A 20429-nucleotide genomic window follows, 5' to 3' on the forward strand; every position below is an offset into this window, starting at 1 on the left:
CTCGGCGGGGCCCGGCTCCGGCACCGCGCGGTGATGGAACGCTCAGGCAGCCTCCAGGCAAACCATCCTGTGGATGGTCTGTATGGAATATCTGGGCTCAATTACCTGTCTGATATCAAACTGTGGTAGGGGTGTGAGGGCAGGCAGAGCTGTGCCCTCTGAGCGTCGTGTCTTCCCTCCCTCCCCACGGGTCATGCCTCAGCCTGTTGTCACCACTGCCAAATGTGCCCCAGCCCTCTCAGTGAGCAGCACCAGCAGCACGTCCCAGGTGTTTGGGTTCAGTTGGGAATGGGTTTTATCATCACTGGCTTTTGTGGTTGATAAAATTGGGGCTGTCATTAAACACTGAGTTTAGGGATAAAATCTGAACAAGAAGGAAGGGAGGTGTTGAGTATAAACAGGCATAAGCTTCATTATTTTCTAGAAATTATTTATTTAAAATTTAAAACCATATTACTTCATACAGCAAACTGTGCACTTTGATATATCACAGTGTCTTAAAAAGGAAAATAATCAGAATTTTTTCTTTTTTTTTAATTTTTTTTATTTTTTGGAAATTGTATTTACATCAGCCTAGAATGATCAGCAAGTAACACAGTTACTATGAAACCAAAATTGTTACAAAATGTTTACAAAAAACTATATTCATAGAAATTCTGCATGTCCACAAAGGAAAAATCCCCTGAATGTCACGGAGACCATTTTTTCCTTTTTCCCACTCTTTTCGTTGTTGGTTTTTTTCCTTTTTTTTTTTTTTTTTTTTTTAATTTTTATTTTTTTGTCTTTTTTTGAGAAACATGTCAAAGTCAGATACAGAGCAGGTGCCAATGCCTGGGAACGCTCCTGCCCTGCCCACCCCGAGCTCCCCCAGGGCCTGTGTGTCCCACAGAACGTACTGGGGACTCTGGGTGAGCACTGGGTGACAGCTACTGACATTCACAGGGTCCCTTTGCTGTGGCCTTTCCAGAGCCCCCCTGTGCTGGCAGCCGGCTGAATCCTGCTCCCAGCAGCCCCACTGAGGGGGAGCAGGGGGTGCCCAGAGGTGGAGCTGGTGCCCCTTTGCATATCCCGTCTCTCTGTGGGCCTGTCCCCTCGACATCGGACCCAACACACGCTGCTGGTTGAGTCCAGCAGAAAATCCACCCCAGGAAAGCTGCTGGCTGTCCCTGCTCTGTCTCACGGGAGAGCTGGAGGGAAAAAGCAAGTGATGAGGGGACGGTGAACCAAGGTGACAACAGCTGAGATACAGTTCAATAGCCCAAACCTGCTTTTTCTGTATTTCCTTCTCATTTTTCCAGTCCCTCTGCCCAAGTGCAGAGAGGAACCGAGTTAAACAGCGGTGGCACTCAGGTGGTTTGTAAGACATGAGTCATCTCTAGTCCCAACCAGGCCACAGACCAGCAGAAGGCTTTGGGGCTTTGTCATTGGGTCTGTCCCTTCCCAAGTGTCCCAACACAAGGCTGTGAGGCGTTGGACTCGCTGCTTCTCCTCTGGGATGAACACACATGGCTTTGGGCTCCCGGGACCAGGAGCACTCGGTGGGGCTCGGCATGAACGCCCCTGGCAGAGCTGCCCCCGGGTCCCGTGGGAAGGCTGAGGGCTGAGGCCACCCACGTCCCCTCAGGTCACAGTGAGCGGGGCCAGGGAGGGGCTGGGGGCCTGGCTTGTTTTGGGCGGTGCAGAACGTCCCTTGGTGGTGGATGTCAAATGCTTTAGTGATCAAAATTTCAACATAAGACCGTGATGGAGATGCAGGAATTTGGCTGCCGTTCGTGGCTGATTTAGGGGTGTAGGGAGGGAAGGAAAAGGTTAATCTGCAGGGTTTGGTCTGGCTGGCAGTGACACCAGTAATTTCAGATGCTCACCTGTCACTGGCAGGTTTGTGAGTCAAATCAAATCAGGCTGGTGTCAAAGAGGAATAAATGGGGTTTGTGGTATTAGCAGCATTTATTTATTCTTTAAGAAATCTGCCAAGAAGCAAAATGATTGCTGTTTACTGTGGAATTTTACTCTCTGGACATTTAAACCAGTTTCAGGCTTTGTTTTAATCTCTCCTTTAATTGTAAAAAATCTCTTTCTAAGAGCTTAGGAATCTGCAAGGAAAACATGAAACCTATTCTTCTGACAAGCCTAGGGATTCGCAAAGGAATGCAGAAAGTATGTCATTAGCTCTGGGAAGCTGCCTCACACTTCAGTCTGCCCTCTGCTCTGGGTAATTGGTCAGCAAACTATTATGAATCTGATGCTCACTGCCTTGGCAGCTTTCACCCCCAATTTTTCATGGTTTTCATGAAAAGGTGAAAATGAACGTTGAATTCTTTGCATATCTTTACTTGAGTCAAAGTATGACAAATCACCTGGTTTTGTTTGGGGTCACTGTTGCTTCTTTACATCCTGGAAAAAGCAAACCAAGGACAAACTGTGTTCCGTGCTGGGGCGAGGGAGCAGCTCTTCCCCCTCGAGCTAATTTGCTAATTCTGCTCAGCTCGAGACAACCTTCCCAGCTGAGTGTGGAGAGGAACAGGTGGGCAAAAATCCAAGATCAGCTCCAAACAGGTTTGTTCCTTTGGGCGAGGATAAACCCTGCAGACCCGCCGTGCGGCTCGGGGAGGGCAGACGGGGGCAGTTCGTGGCCGGTTCCTGCGCTGGCCGTGGCTCAGAGCTGGGCACTGGCTGCTCCACCCCTGCCCTGCCTGCCCTCCACACAGGTGGGGTCCTGCAGGTCAGTGTGCCCCTTGCCTGTGCAGGGGAAGGAGGTTAGTGTTTTCTACACCACTAGTGTTTAAAGCAGAGCTTTTAAGCACCTTTGCATCACCGTGTGACGCTCTGGGTTACCACGGGCAGAGGCATTTCCATTTGTTCAACTTTGTGAGTGAATCCGGAGTGTCCTGCTGGCCCCCACAGGTCCCCGGGAGCTGAGGGATGTTTACTTGAGCGTTACTTTAGGTCAGCAGAGGGGTCTTTGGTAATTCTGCCTCAGTTCATCTGCAGGACCAACCTTCTGGGTTGAGCAACCTGAAAATAAGAAGACAGTTCATGGAAGATTTTCTAAAAACATTTTAGTGTGTGTTTGCTTAAATCCCATGGAGAGGCTGCCCGAGGGGCAGCGGTTTGTGGTTGGAGCAGGAGGGACACCAGGCTTGGCACTGGCATTGCTGCTCAGCCCAGGCCAGCACTGGTTCCACAGGTTGGGACTCCTCTTTCAGGTCCGGGATGCCATGGAGAGCGTTTAGTCCTAAACCAGCCCCACAAGCCCCTCCTGATCTGGAGCTGCGGCTCAGCGCTGCTGAATTTCTTGCAAATCGGTACTTTCGGCTCTTGAAGCAGCTCTGCTCCCACTGCTGCCAGAGCCGAGGGCTCAGCTGCCTCCTGCGCTCCTCTGTGGGAGAGACCGAGCTTTGTGGGCAGAGCAAAGAGGGAGCTGAGGAGCTGGAGATCACCGTGTCACCCTGGGCTCGACCTGGAGCTTGGCACGGGGCTGTGCGTGGTGTCACTCGAAGATGCAGTGTTCCTGGCCAGGAATTCGGCTCTGTCCAGGCTCAGTCACCCCTTCCAGTCAGCTGTCCTGGACCTGCTAGGTGTGTTGCCTTCTCCCACCACGTGTCCCTCCAGCTCTGGATGGCCACAGCCAGCACAGCCGCGAGGTGAGGGGCCATTATGAGCTGCTTCAAGAGCAGGCACAGCCTTGACCATCCCAGTGCTTCCCAGGTGCCTCTCCCTTTCCCAGACAATGTATCCAAAATGTGCTGTGAGTGTCGGTGTGGAACAGGTGCTCAGACCTGACCAAGTGTTCCTATTTATTGCCGTGCTGAGGGAGCCGTGCTCGGGGCTCCTCCTCACCCGCTCAGGGGCAGGTTGGCTCAATTCTGCTTCACCTCCACGTGTTTTCAGTGTGTAAACATCAGACTCCTGGGTGGTGGTTGGATTCCATGAGGCCTGGAGGATCGAAGCGTTAAAAAAAACAGAAATGAAAAGTAACAAAACCAAAACCAAAAAACCCCAAGACCCATGTTACTGTCCGTGCTTGGAAGTTGTGGCTCCTCTGTGATGATGGATGCAGCTGGGTTGCAGAGGCCTTGTTCTTGAAATGAACAAACCAGGCTTTTTTTTCTTTTTTTTTCCCTTTTTTTTCCTTGTTTTTTAATCCTCTCTTCCCTAGTTAAGAGTGCATCCAGCCTTGTCTGCCACAATTCCTTCCCTCCCGCCCCCTCCCCGTTCCCGTTCCCTAGGGAAACACAGGTGCCAATCCGGTGTTGCAGGCCATGTTGTCCTTGCCGGGCAGCCGGCGGTCGTTGAAGGTGTGCATGTTGATCACCGCGTCCGTCTTCACCATCACGGGGGGCTGGGGCTTGTGCTTGACCCGGCGCTGGCAGGTGAGGGACAGCCGGATCTCGTCGGCCACGGCGCTGCAGAAGGAGCGCTGGGGACAGCGGGGACAAACGCGCCGTTAGTGCCGAGGGCTCTGCTCGCTCTGCAGAGGGGCCAGCGTGGGCTGGGCTGGGTCAGGGCATGGGCTGTGCTGGGCAGGGCTGCAGGGATGTGCGGGCACCTGGCTGACCCCTCTGCCTTGGCTAGGACTGCACCTCTGGTGCGTTACATCCTGCCCAAAGGTAGAGCTGGAGGCGGCTGCTGGAGTGCCAGTGCCGTGTGATCCCTGCGGGGGCTGGCAAGGGGCTGTGCTGGGAGTCAGGGGCCATCAGATCCTGCTGGGCCTGCTACTGGGCAGCTTTCCCTCCTCTGTCTCATCTGTCACGAGGGCAGCTCACTTTGGTTTCTGGTCGTGCACACAGATGCACATTCCACTTACTGCACCCAAGGAAGAGGGAAGGACATAAAAGCAATTCTGTTGTTTCACTGACCAGCCACTGTGGGCAGGATGACTGGGCCTGTGAGGCTGGTGAAGAGTTGATAAGACAGCGTGAGGCTCCCTGGTGGACCCTGACTTATTCCTTGGGGCTCTTTGAATGGGAGTGAGAAGACACATGTATGTTATGCCTGGAATGCAACAGGGTTGCATGTGATGGTGGTGAGTGGATGTAACAGCTCACAAAGGTCCTTCCCAGGGACCTCTGTTGGTATTTTCATGACTTAGGTGTCAGCTTGCTCAAAACTACCCTGCCAGTGTTTCGTGGTCTGGTTGCTGCTGCAGCAGATGACCGACCGTGTTCAGGGCAGACGTGACTGCCCCCTGTGCAGAGGCTGTTGCAGGGACAGATCAGTGAGCCTCAGGGGATGATGGCCTGGCAGTGCTGGATCTCTGTCCCCTCCCTGCCTGCCTGTCAGCATGTGAAGCCCTCCCTGAGGAGGGGAGCAGTCGGTACCTGCTCGCGCTCTGCCGTTTTGCGCAGCTTGTAGATGAACTCCACCATGGCCACGAAGACGGACAGCACCAGGCCTGCTGCCAGCACGATGAAGATGCCCCCGATGTTCTGGATGCCCAGAGCACTGGCCTCCTTGTTCTCATCCTCAGGGCAGCCATTCCCCCGCCACCACTTCTCCTTCATGACGTGGAGCTTGTCCTCCTCCTGGAGCTGGAGGATGGCGATGGTGATCTTGTCCCTGTACGGTGACCCTGGGGAGGGGAACACCATTACACACAGGGGGAAGCTGGGACAAAAACCCCACCAGCTAGGGAAACTGTCTGTGTTAAACGGCAGCTCAGACCTCTCTTCAGCAGGCATACAGTGTAAACTCTGCTGTTAGGGGTGGATTGTATTAATGACCTCTGTTGTGTTTGTGGGAACCAGCCCTCGGGGAACCTGCACTTACCCATGGGTGTCCCAATCCCGTAGCCCTTGGTGTCGATGAGCCCCCCGATCTGGGTGAGGTTGCAGTTCCTCTGGGTGATGTACTCGATGGTGGTGGACTCCATCAGCAGGGCGTAGTCGGCCGTGAGGGTTCTCTGAATCCCCTCCTCGTTGTTTTTAACCAGCGCCGTGGGTTTGCTGCTCATGAAAGCCCACATTTTTTCAAACGTGGAAATTTTGGATTTCTGGAAAAATGATATTCCCCCCCCCAAAATAAGAATGAATCTTCAATTTGCTGAAACCTGGTATCTTTTCAGTAAATAATAATAATAATAATGGCAGTTAAGAGCAAAGCTATCACCTTAAACACCTCTGTACTTTTACTGCCCAACCTGGCTTGGTTTCATGTTGTCATGACAAGAGACAAAGGTCCCAGCACATGTTCAGGTCCTTAGGTGGGACTGAACCCTTTCCTGGCTTCAGCCAGGTACAGCAGGACCCTGCAGACCTTCCTTGCGTCCCAGGCCAGCAGCAGATCTGCTTACATGTATTAGTTTTTCTAAAAAGGATTTGTTTACCCTTTACTGTTTCTGCACACGGAGAGAACAGAAGGGTTTCAGAGGACATGGTTTTCTCTGCCACACATATCCTACGATATTTCTATCTTTCCTCAAGCATGGCAAGGAAATATGTCTCCTCTGAGATATGTGCAACTGCCAAACAGATTTAATGTATCCACGTAAACAGAGGCATAGAGATACTCAAGATTGTCTTACAGCTAAAAATAAGCATGGATATTCTTTCACTATCAGCAGACATTCTGTTGCAAAGGGGGGAATATGTTTTCTAGCTTGCTATTCATGTGAATGTTTTTTTCTTCTTCTAGAAAATGTGTTGGGTGAGAAGAAATATGGTTATTTTACATCTTGCCATAACATTTGAAATGTACCATTTATCTACGAGCACCTTCTGAGTTGTCTCTGCCATTTATCACAGAAGTCATAGAATCCCAGAATGGTTTGGCTTGGGAGAAACTCATCCAGTTGCACCCCCATGGGCAGGGACACCTTCCACTAGCCCAGGTTGCTGCTCTTTAGTTTTGGAAGATTCCCTGGACAGGGGAGCAGTGCCCTCCTGCTGTGCCCCTTTGCTGGTCTGGGTGCTCCCATGGGCCAGTGCAGCTGAGGAGTTGGAGGGCTGGAAAGTGCCTGTGCTTTGCCCTGAACAAGGGTGGCTGCTCAGCAGCCACAGCGACTTCAGCTGTCGCTTCTCTACCTCCAGGGCTCTGTCCTTCCGTGAGGAAGCAGGAGATGGAGCCCCAGTCCAGCCCAACTGCTGCTGCCACAGCTCCCCCTCATCTCTTCAGTATCACCCAAAATGTGCCAGCACAGGTTCTTCTGATAAAACCACTATAATTCACAGTGAATTATCCTAAAGTCCCTCGTAGTGCTTTGTGTTCCAAATGCTTTGCCCATCCACTTCCTTTTTTCCAGCAAGTTCAGTGAAAGTTAAACAAAAACTCAGCATCCCAAAGCTGGGTAGTGCAGTGCAGTTCAAACAAAGGCTGTTCCTCTGCCTTTAACCCCCTGGGCCCCTCTCCTCACCAAAATGCCCACGGGCTCATTTCTCCTCCATTAAAGCTCATGCTCGTTATAATCCACTTGATGAATGTGCAGCAGAGGATGTATCAGAGCAAACTTCATTCGAGAGGCAGGATAATCTCCCTCACTTGAAAATCTGGACTAGTGCCTGTAAGGTAGATTTGAGGCATCTGTCAAACCTCAAAGAGCAGCAAGAAATGTAGCCTCCAAAAGGATTATTAAATATCTGTGCATTACAATGGGTAATTGAAATGAACCTCGTGCTCGGCTGGCTGATAAGGACTTGTTTAACATTGATATAGTTCAAATCAGAGGCCTCTGGGTTTCCTGTCTCTCCCTTTCCCACCTTCTCTTCCTGCCTTTAATGCTCCTTAGGTGTTGACACAGAGCTCTTAACATCAGCATTCTCCCAGTTTAGAGCATAGAGCAAAATAAACTGGCGAAAAATCAATAGGCTACATTTAGTGAAGCAAATGGGACTTGCATGAGGCACTGGAGCTCTTCAGGCAACTGAAATTATGTGGAAGAGAAAAACCACTTTTCTCTTCTCCTCCTCCATCACCGCTCCTGAGCAGCTTGAAAGGACTTAATGGTGTTTGGGAATGCCAGCAAGAGCCCAGGAAGAGTCCAGCTACTTTGAGTCCAGCTCTGAGCACCCCAGGGCCGAGCACCCCTGCAGCTGGGGCTCCCCTGGGCAAGGGCTGGCCACGAGGATGGAGCTGCAGCTCCCTCCTGCCTGCTGAGCAGCCGGGACAGACATCCCGACACAGGCCTGGCTGTGTCTCAGTGCTGCTCACACCTCCCCTCGTGCAAGTGGAGCTGCTCCTCGATTTGTTTGGGTTAAATAACACCAGAATCTGGTCTGCTGTGCTCTGCATCTTAATCAGCCGGTGTTAGTGCTAAATGAGATGTGTGTGTGAGCGCCGAGTGCCAGCCCCTGCGAACGCAGCGATCGCAGCGGCACCGGCAACGCCTCCGACTTCATTCTTCAGAGTCACAGCTCAGAAGCCACCTTTAATAACCAGTGCTGCAGGGCCAGCCACCCAAATCAATTAATGGAATCGTTTAGAGGAGCCCCTGCGAGGCATCTTGCCAAGACATATACGCTTTTTTATCAGCCAAATTGGCAAGAAAGGAACTATCAGGCTTAAGATTTTCAATTCCAGCCTGTATGAAGAAATAAATTGATTTTCACCAACTGAAGACACTCTCACTCTTGAGGATTTAGCGTGTACAAGTGAGTATCTGTGTACCCACACTCACACACCCAGATTCCAAACTGCACGTGAGACCCGTCGTTGGTTCAGAGCGGCAGCATCCTCTGCAGGATGGGAAGGATTTCTGGCACGAGTTATAATGAACTCTAGATGCTGTTCCTAAATTAATTGATCTGTGTTTATTCCTGTAACTCAGTCTGCATTGCCAGGGAATAAATAGCTTCTCAAAAGTTCTTTTCATGAAGCCCAAATCTGCCAGTGTGGTTGGTAAAACTTGTGCTTCCCGTTTGCCGTGGCCAGGTAGCTCGGCTGCACAGGGAGAACCTTTGTGGGAGCAGGATCCCTCCTGGGTCAGTCACCGTGGTGGGCATGGCAGGAATGTGGGCCCAGCTGTGCTCGGGGCTGGGTGAGGCTGCAGCTGCTGTAACACGAGCAGTGGAGGAGCCAGTTCCTGGTGTGAGGGGAACGACTTTGGGAAACAGCCATAGAAGGAGCCAGGCAGTGGTTTGTGCCCAGTCCTAGGGATAATCCGCAGAGCAGGTGAGATCCTTGTTCGCGTGCTGCCATCAGCCTCCTGTCCCAGCAGCCACAGTGTGCCCAGAGTGCTGGGCCTCCAGCTCTGCAGGGGCTCCCCAGGAGCTGTGGCTGCACAGGAGCCAGCGGGGGCTGTGTCTGCTGGTGCCCCCCTTCAGCAGAGGAAGGGGAGGGAAGCCACGTGCCCTCTGCTGTTCCTCCAGTGCCACCCATCCGACGGAACATGGATCCTCAGCCCACTCCCGGAGCCTGGTGCTCGTCCCCCGGAGCTCTGTGCTGTGTGACAGGTGTCCCCGAGGAGGTGGCACTGCCAGAGCTGGACTGCAATGGCCGTGGGAATCGCCCAGGCACTGACAGAGACCGTCCTGGGGGTGGGAGAAACCCTGGCTCTCCTGTGTCCCTCTGTACAGGAAGGACCAGTGAGCAGAGCATCCCACACGGATGCTCCCACTGCTGTAGCAATGGAAATGCTTGTCAGAGGGGACATCCCTGAGAATTCATCTCCATACAACAATGATAATAAAACAGGAAAAGGAAAACACACTGCATCAATAAACCCTGCCAGAGCCGTTAGAAGCCTGAAGTACAATTCTGATGGATAATGATATGAGCAATAAATAGACTATGTCCTGATGATTGTTAAAAGAGACAGTTTCCTTTTATTCTCATATAAAACTCATCTTGGAAAGCGCAGTTAAAGCACACAGTTCCAGCCTGTCTTTCCCTGCTGGCTGTTCCAGGTTTATATGGCTCTGGAAGGCAGCACTGTGCATCTGGCCCGTGCCACAGACAGAACCCAGGACCAGCTCCATGGCAGGGGGCAGATGGGCCCACAGTAGCAACTGGGCATTCCCAGAATTCATTAAAGGTCAAACCAAACTCCCCCTGATTCTTTACCAACCTCTGCTGCTGCCTGTCAAAGAAAGGATGGAGATCCAGGAAGGGCAGTGGATCCTCAGCCGGGTCAGAGCCAAGAGAAGTTGTGGGAGAACGAGGTTCTTTGTTATTAAAACCCAGCACATTGGCTAATGAGTCTTGGCAATTAAACTGCTGAGGCCTCCTCAAGCTGCAGCACCCTGTGCCTGCTCAAATATTGCAGCACCAGGTACAACCTGAGCTGTGGGTGTCACATGTATTGCCTTCTGCATCAGGGTGATGGAGGGAGAGGAGAGTTTCCCAGTGGAGGTGTGGCAGAGCCAGTCTCATTCCTGAGCCAAGGGCTGGAATCTGCCCATGCTCCTCTTGCCTTGCCAGGGTGATAAGTCCTTAATCACCCCTCGTTTCTATCCCTTTATTCTCTCTCTTGTTTTAAAGTGGGTTTTTACAGGCCAGCAGTGGTTTTAAAGGTCTTTTTACATCTCTCAGTTTCTTTCCATTTTTGAGGAAACAGTGGAATCTGACTGACTTCGAATTTAATTAGGCTTTAAATAGAAGAAGTTAATGCAATTTGATCGTGATGCACTGGTGGTGTTACCTTGCCCTGGATCTCAGAGGTTAATAAAGCTGGACTGCATTGATATGAATAACTGAAGGACAAGAAAGATATTTCAGCCGTAAAAAATACTGGTGAGGGAGGGCACTCTGCAACATCTGTCCAGCTGCAGGTTGGTTTGTGCTCCTCTGTCCCTGGAGGCTGCTGGATCAGCCTCGTGGCTCTGTGGGGCTGGCAGGGCAGAGGCAGGGGAGGAGCTGGCTGCATCAGGTGTGGAAGCTGGGAAGATGCTTTAGGGAATGCGGGGCTTTAATACAAGCTACACCTGTCCTGTTGTGCCTGGGACTGCTTTGTTCTGGGGTGTCTGAGCCAATACTGGACACAGCCTCCAGAGCTGTAAAATCAGTGTTGTTTCTATCTGGGACTTCAGTTAGCGGTCGGGAGGGAGGATTTAGCCTTGCTGGGGCTCAGGGAGGCTCCACTGTCAGTCTTCACAGGATGTGAGACTGAAAGAACCTGCATGCAAGGAGCAGCAGCGGCGGCGTGGGAGGCTTTTTGTCTTTGGATCTTTGCTCTCACTGCCGTTGGCCTCAGCGTGTTGCAACTCTGCTTGGAAGGTAGAAAGCCTCTGCCTGCTCTCACCTTGAAGAAGGTCATGGTAGCTCCATCCTTCACTGCTCCGTACTCTATTTTTGTCTGCTTTGCCAAGTCATCTGCAGAGTCGATGGGGGATTCCATCCTCTCCACCGTCAGGAAGGCGGCGAGGTTGGCCGTGTAGGACGAGATGATAATGAGGGTGAAGAACCACCATATGCCACCAATGATCCGTGTAGACAGCGCTTTGGGCATCAGCTCCGAGCCTGGGGTGGGAGAGGGGAGGTGGGGAGGAAAGACAGGGAAAGGACCCATTTTATGTACATATGTACATCACAAACATACACAGATATATATATGTAGGATTAAGTTTCACTGTCAAAACTGTAACAGCTATGCAATTAAAGCCAATTGGTTTTGAGGCAGATTATCCAGACATCTTGCATGCGAGGACATCAGTGGGGTTTTTGTAGCATTTGCAGAAAAACCCTCTCCCTTGGTTGCTGACCTTGGGTACAGTGCCCAATTTACAGGAAACATCCAAACTGAAGTAATTAACTGGGCTGCTTTTATGAGATTTAAATAGCAAGCTATTTATGAACTTTTATGAGTGTTTTGTTCTTTCATTTAAAAAGTGCTTTGCTTTTATATGGATTATTTTCAAAGGGCTCACTCTGGGGAGTGTGTTCAAATACACAAGGTTTAAAAAAAAAATCAAACAGCCAGAGAAAGGAACTATCAGGGTCCAGGGCTTTGAGTGCCAGTTAGAAGTGGGGAAAGCTGGAGATGTTACAGCATAAAAGGTGTAGTGGGTCTGGAATGACTTTTATTGAGCAGACATGAAGGGCTAAATGGGTTGTGCTATTTTTGTAATCGCCCAAAACACCTTTTAAAGCCAAGCAAGAGCTTTGGGTTTGAAACAGCTGCGCTCAGAGGATTTATCAGCCTGGAATGTGCAACAAAGACTGGGCTTTGCAAAGCAATTTTAGGCAGTGTGGCATCAAAGCAGAGCTTGGGGTGTAGCTTTGCTCCCATCTGAGTGCAGCAAGGAGGCACCAGGAAGAGGAGGAGCCCTGGGTACTGAGGATGCTTTGGTTCTCCTCAAGATCCTGCTTCTTCCCTCTTCCATCTCCTGCCCTTTGATGCATGGGATGCTGTGACATCAGTCTGGCTTTGAAATATTTTTCTTCTTAGATGCAGAATTGAGTTAAAAAGAATACAGCTCTTTTCATTTATCAGCATCTGATAAGAGGATGATTCATCCTGCTAAACCATCTTGCTGGGAACTGTCACAGTCCATGAGGGCAGCCGAGATCCAGGAGGAATCTCTATTACAGGCAGGAGCTCTGTGCCTGCCACCAAGCCGGCGCTGAGCTTCTTTTGCTCTCTGGGTGTAACTGCTGGTACACGGTAAATTAAAGTGTGACAAATGTTTGACATTTCCACTTATTTCTATTCCTGGATTTTCTGCAATTAGATCACAGCTGAATTTCGTTCCTTATTCAGAGCTGCTCCCCAGCTCCCCCCCCGCTGCCTTCTGAACAGATTTACTCTATTCATTCCATCTCTCTGTATTCCGTTTGCTCTGTTCCGTGCGTGCACGTGAATGTAATCCCATCCATAGCCCGTTTCTAAGGCCCTGCTGTGGTGTCTCACCCCAGTGACACTGAAAACAGCCCCTCATGCAGTGGCTGCCGGGCAGGGGCTCCCAGGGAGCTCCTCAGCAGGAGCTTCAGGCCATTTCCCACTGCTCAGAACGACCAGGGGAGGGAAAAATGGGGACAGAGCAGAGGGCAAGGCACCCCGTCTGCTGGGAAAGTTGATTTAGAGCAGAGCGAGCCAGGGCAAAGCTCCTGCAGCTGAACAAACCGTCTGAGTGAACAGCAGCGGGAATTTACAGAATCTGCGGGATGTGGCTGAGTGGGGTGGATGCAGCAGCTGAGGGGCAGGAAGGCAGGGTGGGTGCTCAGCACTGCGGGGGCCAAGAGGCCGCAAACAAAACAACTCTCAAACTGAAAAAGCTACAACAGCAGGTGGGGGCTGCCCTACCTTGTTGCATCAGCGCTCCCATCCCAAACCAGAAGCTGTTCAGGAGGGTGAAGTTGTTCTCCACGACGTCAGATCCCGGGTTACAGGGGTGAGCGTCGTACCACTCGTAGGGGCTGAACCTGCCGTGGCACAGGGAGAGAGCGTCAGTCGGGGTGTGGTGGGACAGGATCTGACAGGTCAGGAGAGAAGGGGCCGTGCTGCCTCTGCTGCTGCCCTGCAGGGGCTGTGCCCCCTGGCAGGAGGCCTGTGAGAGATGGTGGTTCTGCAGTGGTGTCTGGGACAAACCGTGGTATTCCAGGGATTCTCCCAGCAGGGCATATGGGAACTGGAGTGGGATTCAAGTTAGGGAGAAGCAGAACTGTCCACTGTCCTGACAGGCAGGAATTCTGCCCAATCAGGGCACCATCAGAACAGTGGAATTTGGTGCAGGTGGTGAGAGAAACTTATTCCCTGCAGGGATGTATTTCCATGGATGGCCCTGCAGCTCTTGAGTGAAAACGAGATCATTTCCTACGAACATCTCTGCAAATCCTGCCCAGGATTGGCAGGAAAGCACTGCTGGGAATGAGCTCGTTTAGCCAGGATCTGGGGAGGATGCTCAACAGGAGAGACGTTAATATTTTTAGAGCTGTTTATTTACATTTTCTGAGAGTCCCAAATTTTGCAGAGATTAAATTAAAAACATAATTGGTATAATTGCTTTTGAACCAGGCATTAATTATCATCTCCGCTTCCTTCTGGAATCCCTGGAGATTCACAACAGCCCCTTCTCAGAGCCCAGCCCACAGCCTGTATCAGGAGATGTTTCCCTCTGTAATTCTCTGCCAGATGCACCACCACCCAAGGAGACAGCTTGTGGCTCAATTCCAGGGGTGGCCTCACTCAGGCTGTTGGATGTGTTTGGAGAGAAGGGCCCCAGCTCTCTGCCAGGTCCCTGCTGGCACTAAAACCTGCCCCTGGCACACGTGAATGTGGAGCTGCTGTCCCCTCCTGTGACTGGAGCAGGGCCAAGCACGGGAGGGGTCTGTGGGATGGACCAGACTCTGCTTCTGCCTTTGGAAAGGTTCACCCTGGGCTCAGCTCTCCCACTTTCTGCTTGTTTTCCACGTGCAATGTGCAGTTCAGCAGCCTCCCCTTTCCCCTCTGGTTGTGTCACCTCCCTGAGTGGGGCTGTTCCCTGCTCTGGTTGGGGGTTGTGGAACCAGAGGTTTTGCTCACCCAGACATTCCTGCTCATTCTGTCAGGCAATGGCTGGGCTGTCCTGGCTACCCACCCACCTCTGCTTTGTAAATCAGAGGAAATTAGCCAGGAAACAGGCTGAACTCAGACCCAGCTTTACATGCTGCTTATTCCTTGGAACCGGCTATAAATCACACCAGAGGTGGATAAAGGATGGCACCTCAACCCTTTCTGTCGGATAAAGCCGAGGTCAGGAATTAGATTAAAACTTCCTTGGGCTGCCAATGAAACACTGTGAAACAGAAAGGGAATGGGTAAGATCAATGAGCCTGGCAGGATCACACGCTGGAGAACTTCAAGGTCTCTGAGCAAAAACCTACTGGTGCTGCTCAAATGACAGAGAAATATTCAGAAATCTGCAAAGCAGCGACAGTCTGCGGTGCTTGAGCAGTGAAACCATTAGTGGAAGCAAGAGGTAACGAAGGCAGGAGGGAGAGGGGCTCATTGACCCCGTGCAGCCAGAGCCACAATCAGGGGGGAGCTCAGGATGCTGCATGGATGGCTTCCCTCGCCCACAGGTGCACAGCGGGCTCAGAGACACATTCCATCAAAAACTGGGATCATTCCCCTGCCTCTTTGGCCTTTTTTGGCAGAGAAATGGAAGCCTTTCAAAGAAGTTTTAAAAGTTGTAACGCAAAATACTTTTGAGTCTAAATTGCATCTCCAGAGAAATCTCCCATGGGTGACCCAGCCCTCGGTGCGATTAGGATGGATAATAAACCCCCCTGTTGGTGTCGTTCAAAGGCTGTGTGAGCCCGCAGGGCACAGCACACTCAGGGAGTCACCAGACACACCCCCCTCCCCAGCCTTGGGAACTGGAGTGCTGATGGTCCTGAGGGCTGGAGGTTAGGAGTGAGGGCTCCATCAATAAAAGACTGAATGACTGATTAAAAGGAGAAATGGATCAAATGCATCCTTTGCCTGCCTCTGAATAAGCCCTGAATCAGTTTAAGTGGCATTGACCAATGGCTGTGGCATGAGCAGAGGACTCTGGTGCCTGGTTCAGGAGACTCATGGCTTTGAATTAAGGCTTTGCTATTTTGACTGAGGTTTTCTTCTGAGAATTGAATTCCAGAGGCCTTGCTGGGGTCAAAAGCAGATATTGTTTCCATTACTTCTGAACGCAGTAAATATTTTCCCTGTGAAATCTCTTACTTTCCATTTCTCTGTGTTAAAAGATTATTCCTGCAGAACCTTAATTACTCTGAATACTTGGTGTTCTTTGAAAGAATGGGATGACAGAAGAAATGTCAGGAACAAAACATGTGAAAAATAAACAGTAATTGCAATATTTTACGTGTTGAACTTCAGCCAAAAATGGCCTGATAGAGAAAAATTGTAGTATTATATGGCAATTGATGTGATGCAGGGAGATGCTGAGGCTCATTTCAGAACAAAACCAGAGGAAAAAATATAGTTCTCCAGGTTTTCATCCCTGCACACTGGCAGAGAACCAAGGCTGGGCAGAGCCACTGTGCTCAGACAGAGCATCTGGATGCCCCTGTTTGTGCAAAGTGGTGTCTCATCAGGGCCTGTCCCAGCATTTCCTTCAGCCTTTCATCAGTATTTGCTGCAGTATTTTATGTGCAGATACAATCTGCACATTTAACATGCTTTGAAAGTGGGGTCTGGACAATTTGGGCTGGATCTGGCCATTATGAGTTGGGGAAAATAAGCTCATAAACATAAAATTGTGTTTGAATTGCCACTGCAGGCTGCACAAGCAGCCTGGTGCTTAGTGGCATTAAACCACTGTGGGAGCAGAGCCCACCCAGCTGTGTCCTGCACAGGGACAGGCAGCCAAGGGCTTTCTACCACTCATCCCAGCACTTCTCCTTCTTGTAATTACTGGGGGGCCCTTTTCCCAGGTGAGAACCTTTTCTTACTGAGAACATCTGGTTGTCTCTGACACAAAGCAGAACCACTGAGGGTCTCATCCTGCCCCGCTGGAGCCCCCAGAGTCTTCCCAGGGGTTTCAGCTGGGTGGCAGGGAGTGTTCTGAAGGCCCCCCTGGTATCAGTTCAAGTGGCAGTAGTGAGAGATGAGTGTCTGACTGCAGGCTGAGGAATCTGCCCTGCACGTGGTGTTTATGCCAAATATTCGTGGAGGGCTGTGTGTGGCCAGGGAGGGCGGCTGCCCAGAGGGGTGGGTGCCTTGTTTTGGTTTGAAAAGGTGGGCTCATGGCTCGAGAGCATCCCTGGACTGTGTCTCATCAAAGGCTCTGTGGCATTAACAACGCATGCAAATATATGCAAATTCTGATTTTAAATATAGAGGATTTAAACATGCTAATTAGGTGCATATTAATGTTGTAAACAGACACATTGTCAGATCTGTGGTGATGGCTTCTCCGTTCTTTTGATATCGGGAGGGTTTGCGGGAGCTTTGCTGGTGGAGGGATCAGAGACAGGAGCGGCAAACGGGAGATGGGAGCTGTGTGTCCAGGACCCAGCAGGGGCTGGGGAGGAGTGATGGCACAGGGGGTGAATGGAGAACCACACAGAGCAGGAAAATTACCCTTCACATACCAGGGGACTGCTGACAAGATGGCAAGGCAGCAAAATTTCCCAAATCATGAAAGACGGTGCATTTTAAAATCCTTTCATGCTGGCAGTGTGTGGAAGCAGCCCCCGAGGGGATCTCAGTGGTGACACGGGTCTGGTGCTGTGGGACCCAGGGACCTGCGTGCCCTTACCTGGCTATGACAAAGAGCACACAGCTGACCCCCAGGTAGGCCAGGAGGATGTACATCCAGATGTCGGGAGAGAGGGGGTTGAGGAAGGAGAACACGCTGGGGTTGGTCCCGTTGGGTTTCCGGTACAGGATGCTGACCCCCAGGGTCATGAAGGGCTTGGAGAAGTCGATGGCTTTCTCCCGGACGTGGGTGATGGTGAGAGGAGCCACAGCCAGGTCAGCTTTCTGTGAGCGGCACAGAGGGAGGGGACAGTGCGAGACAGAGAGGAGGAGTTAGAAGCTGAGGTGTTTCCATCTCCTTAGAGACACCTACAGCCCTCACACAGCAGAAATGGGCCAAAAAGAACCCGAAGTGCAGCCTTGGGGCTCCCCCCTCCTGTTGCACGTGGGGGACATGTTCTCTGTGAAATGCAGCCTGACACGGTCCCCTCCCTCCCTCCATCCCGGCTGTGAGCCCTTCCAGAGAAATGCTGCTTCAGAATGGACTCCCCAGCCCATCAGACTGAACTCCACAGACCACATTCTTCATCCTGACCCCTTGTATGAATTTGTTTCCTTCCATTATTTCCATGCTGTGCTAATTTCTGTGCTAATTCAGCGAGTGACCCCAAACACCCTATTGGTTAAGAGCTGTGTTCATGCCTCTCACTAAATATTCACCCAGGTTCTTAAAAAAGCCACAAGAAAATACATCCAAGGCTTCCTCAATGTCACCCACCATGCTTGGCTTTGCAAATCACTCTTTGGGATGGTGGACTTGTGAGGAAATGCAGGCACATAAATTATAGCTCTGAAGTTGAGCAGAACCTCCCCCCGTGCCAGCAGCTCGTGCAAGATTTATTTAACATCTGGTTCTGAAAATTAAAATTCTAAATTACCCATGAGTGATAATTACCTAGAGATGTAGTGGATTTGTCATTACTTGCAAACTTTAAATCAATATTAGCTGGAACATGCTTTGCTCCAGCAGGAACCAGGGGTTCACTGTAGGAACTGGAGCAGATCCCTGGGCCATGCTGGTGGGGGGGAAGGTCAGGTTAATGGTCTTGTTTGACCTTGCAAATCTGTGATGAAAGTCAGTGGAATATTTTTAAATAGAGGAATCTGGGCCTTTTACTCTAAGAAGAGTCTTTACAAGAGCTTTTGTAGTTACATGTGTATGTGTGTGTGTGAGAGAAAGGGATCCCCTCTCCAACAAGTGCAACCTCAGAGGTCCTGAACAGCAGAGCTTCAAGAGTTCTGTAACAAGGGTAAAAGGGATGGATTTTGTTCTAATGTGGTTCTCCAGCTGCGTCCTTCTCTCTTTCCAAATGGAAATGTGTTTTTAAACCAGCTTGGTGCAGGCACAGCCCATTTCAGTCGCTGGCACTTGTCAAAACTTGGGGACAATGGGAACAATATTTCCCAGTGCCCTGCTGTGCCACCTGTGGTTGTGGTGACATGGATGGAAACTGAAGGACAGGGGTTTGCAAGTGGACAGGCAGTGGTGGCTGCTCAGCCTGAGGTGGGAATGTTCTGCATCCTTGGGACCATCCTGGCAGGTTTGGAGCTTGGCTGCTCCCCCAACCTCACAGCACACCTGGGAATTTTGGCTTAGTGCTCCCCACAGTCACAAGGCAGAAGTGCAAAAGAAATGCAGCATTTTCCCTCCTCCATCACTTCTGTGTGGGTGTCCTGACTCACCAGGGAAAAGCGAAGGAGACTGAAGGATTTGGCTCCGGGTTGTTCTGAAGGAGGGAACAAACGAGCAGTTCTGTGGTCAGAGCGCACTGGCTGAAAGATTCTCAGCCAAATTCATCACAATGATACAGAGAGTGAAAGAACAGCCCAGAGTTTGTGCTTTGCCATGGAAAAGGAAGAGAGAGAAATCTGCATGGACACCCAGGGATGCAGCTGCTTTTAGTGTAGAAAGAAAACGTTACCGTGTCATTCCATCAGCTCCTGAGATCTGCTCCCAGCCCCTGCCCTTGCAGGGAATGTCACATGCAGGCAGGACGGAGCATGGATTTGGGGGCCTGGGCTGGGGTGTGTCCTGAGCAATTAGAGGCAGTGCAGGGCTGCAGTTCCATATCCTTTTTATCAATGCAGATCTTTCTGAAGGTGGCCTCTAATTAAAGGTTTGCTGACGGAGAGGATCTAAATCAAACCCGCCAAGGATGAAGCTTTGATTTGTCGTGCTCTGACATTCCAAACCGGGCAGTCAATTACCAGACTCTGGCTGCTTCCTTCACTCAGCCCTGACTCTTGTGCTGTTGCACAGTCAGGTGGATTTCATTGAAAATGAGGAATTAGAGCAAGTGCCAGTGGCTTAAAGGCCCTTGTCCAGCAAAACCACTTAAGCCTCTGTTTCACTGGAGCTCACACACCTTCCAGGCGCTGTGTGTGTTCTTAAGTGTTCTGCTGAACTGAGGCCAAAAAGACGAATTTTGCCAAGGCAGCTACACACCAAATGCAGACACTTCTCCAGCACACCTCGAAGGGTTTGGATCTCCTCATTCACCGGTTACAGCATTTTCACTTGGCTGGAACGGCTGCGGGTTCACCGGGCGTTCAGCACAGGGACGGTCGGATTCGCTGCAGAGATATTTGGCTTTTATCAGAAAATGCCAAGTCTTATCTCCAAGTTCTCGGTTATCAGGGGGATGTGGCCTGTGGGTCAGAAGAGCTCTCGCACAGCCATGGTCACTGTGGGAGTCCTGCAGTGCCCGACCTCAGCCGGAGCCAAGCCGTGGGTGGTGGCTGGTCATGGCAGAGCCCAACGGCATAAGCACCAAGACAAATATTTATTCAAGAAAATAAGCTGCCTCTGTGCTTATTTTGCCAATCTGCGTTAGGTATTTACATAAACTAATCATGTGTGTGTTGCCTGAGAGACAGAAATAGTGTGTGTTTTACTGATTTAATTGTTATCCCGGTGTCTGGCAGCATCGACGCCATCCTCTCTTGGTCTCTCTTGCCACTGCCACTGCTGGGGCTTCTGTACTGGGTTCCATTTCTGTCCCCTCCCTGCTCTGCTTGCTTGGCTGCCAAGCCCTGCTCCTGCTCCTGCTCCCTGTCCCCCAGGAGCGTTAATGGGGAGCTGGCAGTGTGGTGCAATGTGCATTTCTGCCAGAATCTGCTGTCAGTAAATGTCCACTTCTTGTGAAAGTGTTAAATCAACCATCAGGAATCGTCCCTAAGGACAGATATTACATCTCCTCCACAGTTACCATTGGCAGGGATTTCCATTAGAAACCCTAGTATTTTCCATACCTGTTTTATTCCCACCTGAAGTTTCAGATTGAATGGCAATTTGATGTGCACTGCTTCAGCAGAAGACAAG

General features: G+C 50.8%; 1 protein-coding gene across 1 annotated transcript in view; it reads right to left on the minus strand.

The window, feature by feature from the left end:
• Positions 1–413: 413 nt before the first annotated feature.
• Positions 414–20429, minus strand: part of GRIK3 (glutamate ionotropic receptor kainate type subunit 3) — an 85826-nt gene continuing 65810 nt past the window's right edge. Inside the window, exons 11-16 of the mRNA XM_050326300.1 lie at positions 17109–17332; positions 13175–13293; positions 11174–11391; positions 5770–5992; positions 5322–5572; positions 414–4420 (exon numbers count right to left, since the gene is read on the minus strand). Coding sequence (XP_050182257.1) covers positions 4226–4420; positions 5322–5572; positions 5770–5992; positions 11174–11391; positions 13175–13293; positions 17109–17332 — 1230 coding nt within the window. The 3' untranslated portion in view covers positions 414–4225. The remainder of the gene's footprint in view (positions 4421–5321; positions 5573–5769; positions 5993–11173; positions 11392–13174; positions 13294–17108; positions 17333–20429) is intronic.

This window comes from Myiozetetes cayanensis, unplaced genomic scaffold (genome assembly GCF_022539395.1).
Source record: "Myiozetetes cayanensis isolate MyiCay16 unplaced genomic scaffold, myiCay2020 scf31, whole genome shotgun sequence".
In the NCBI taxonomy this organism is placed as follows: domain Eukaryota; kingdom Metazoa; phylum Chordata; class Aves; order Passeriformes; family Tyrannidae; genus Myiozetetes; species Myiozetetes cayanensis.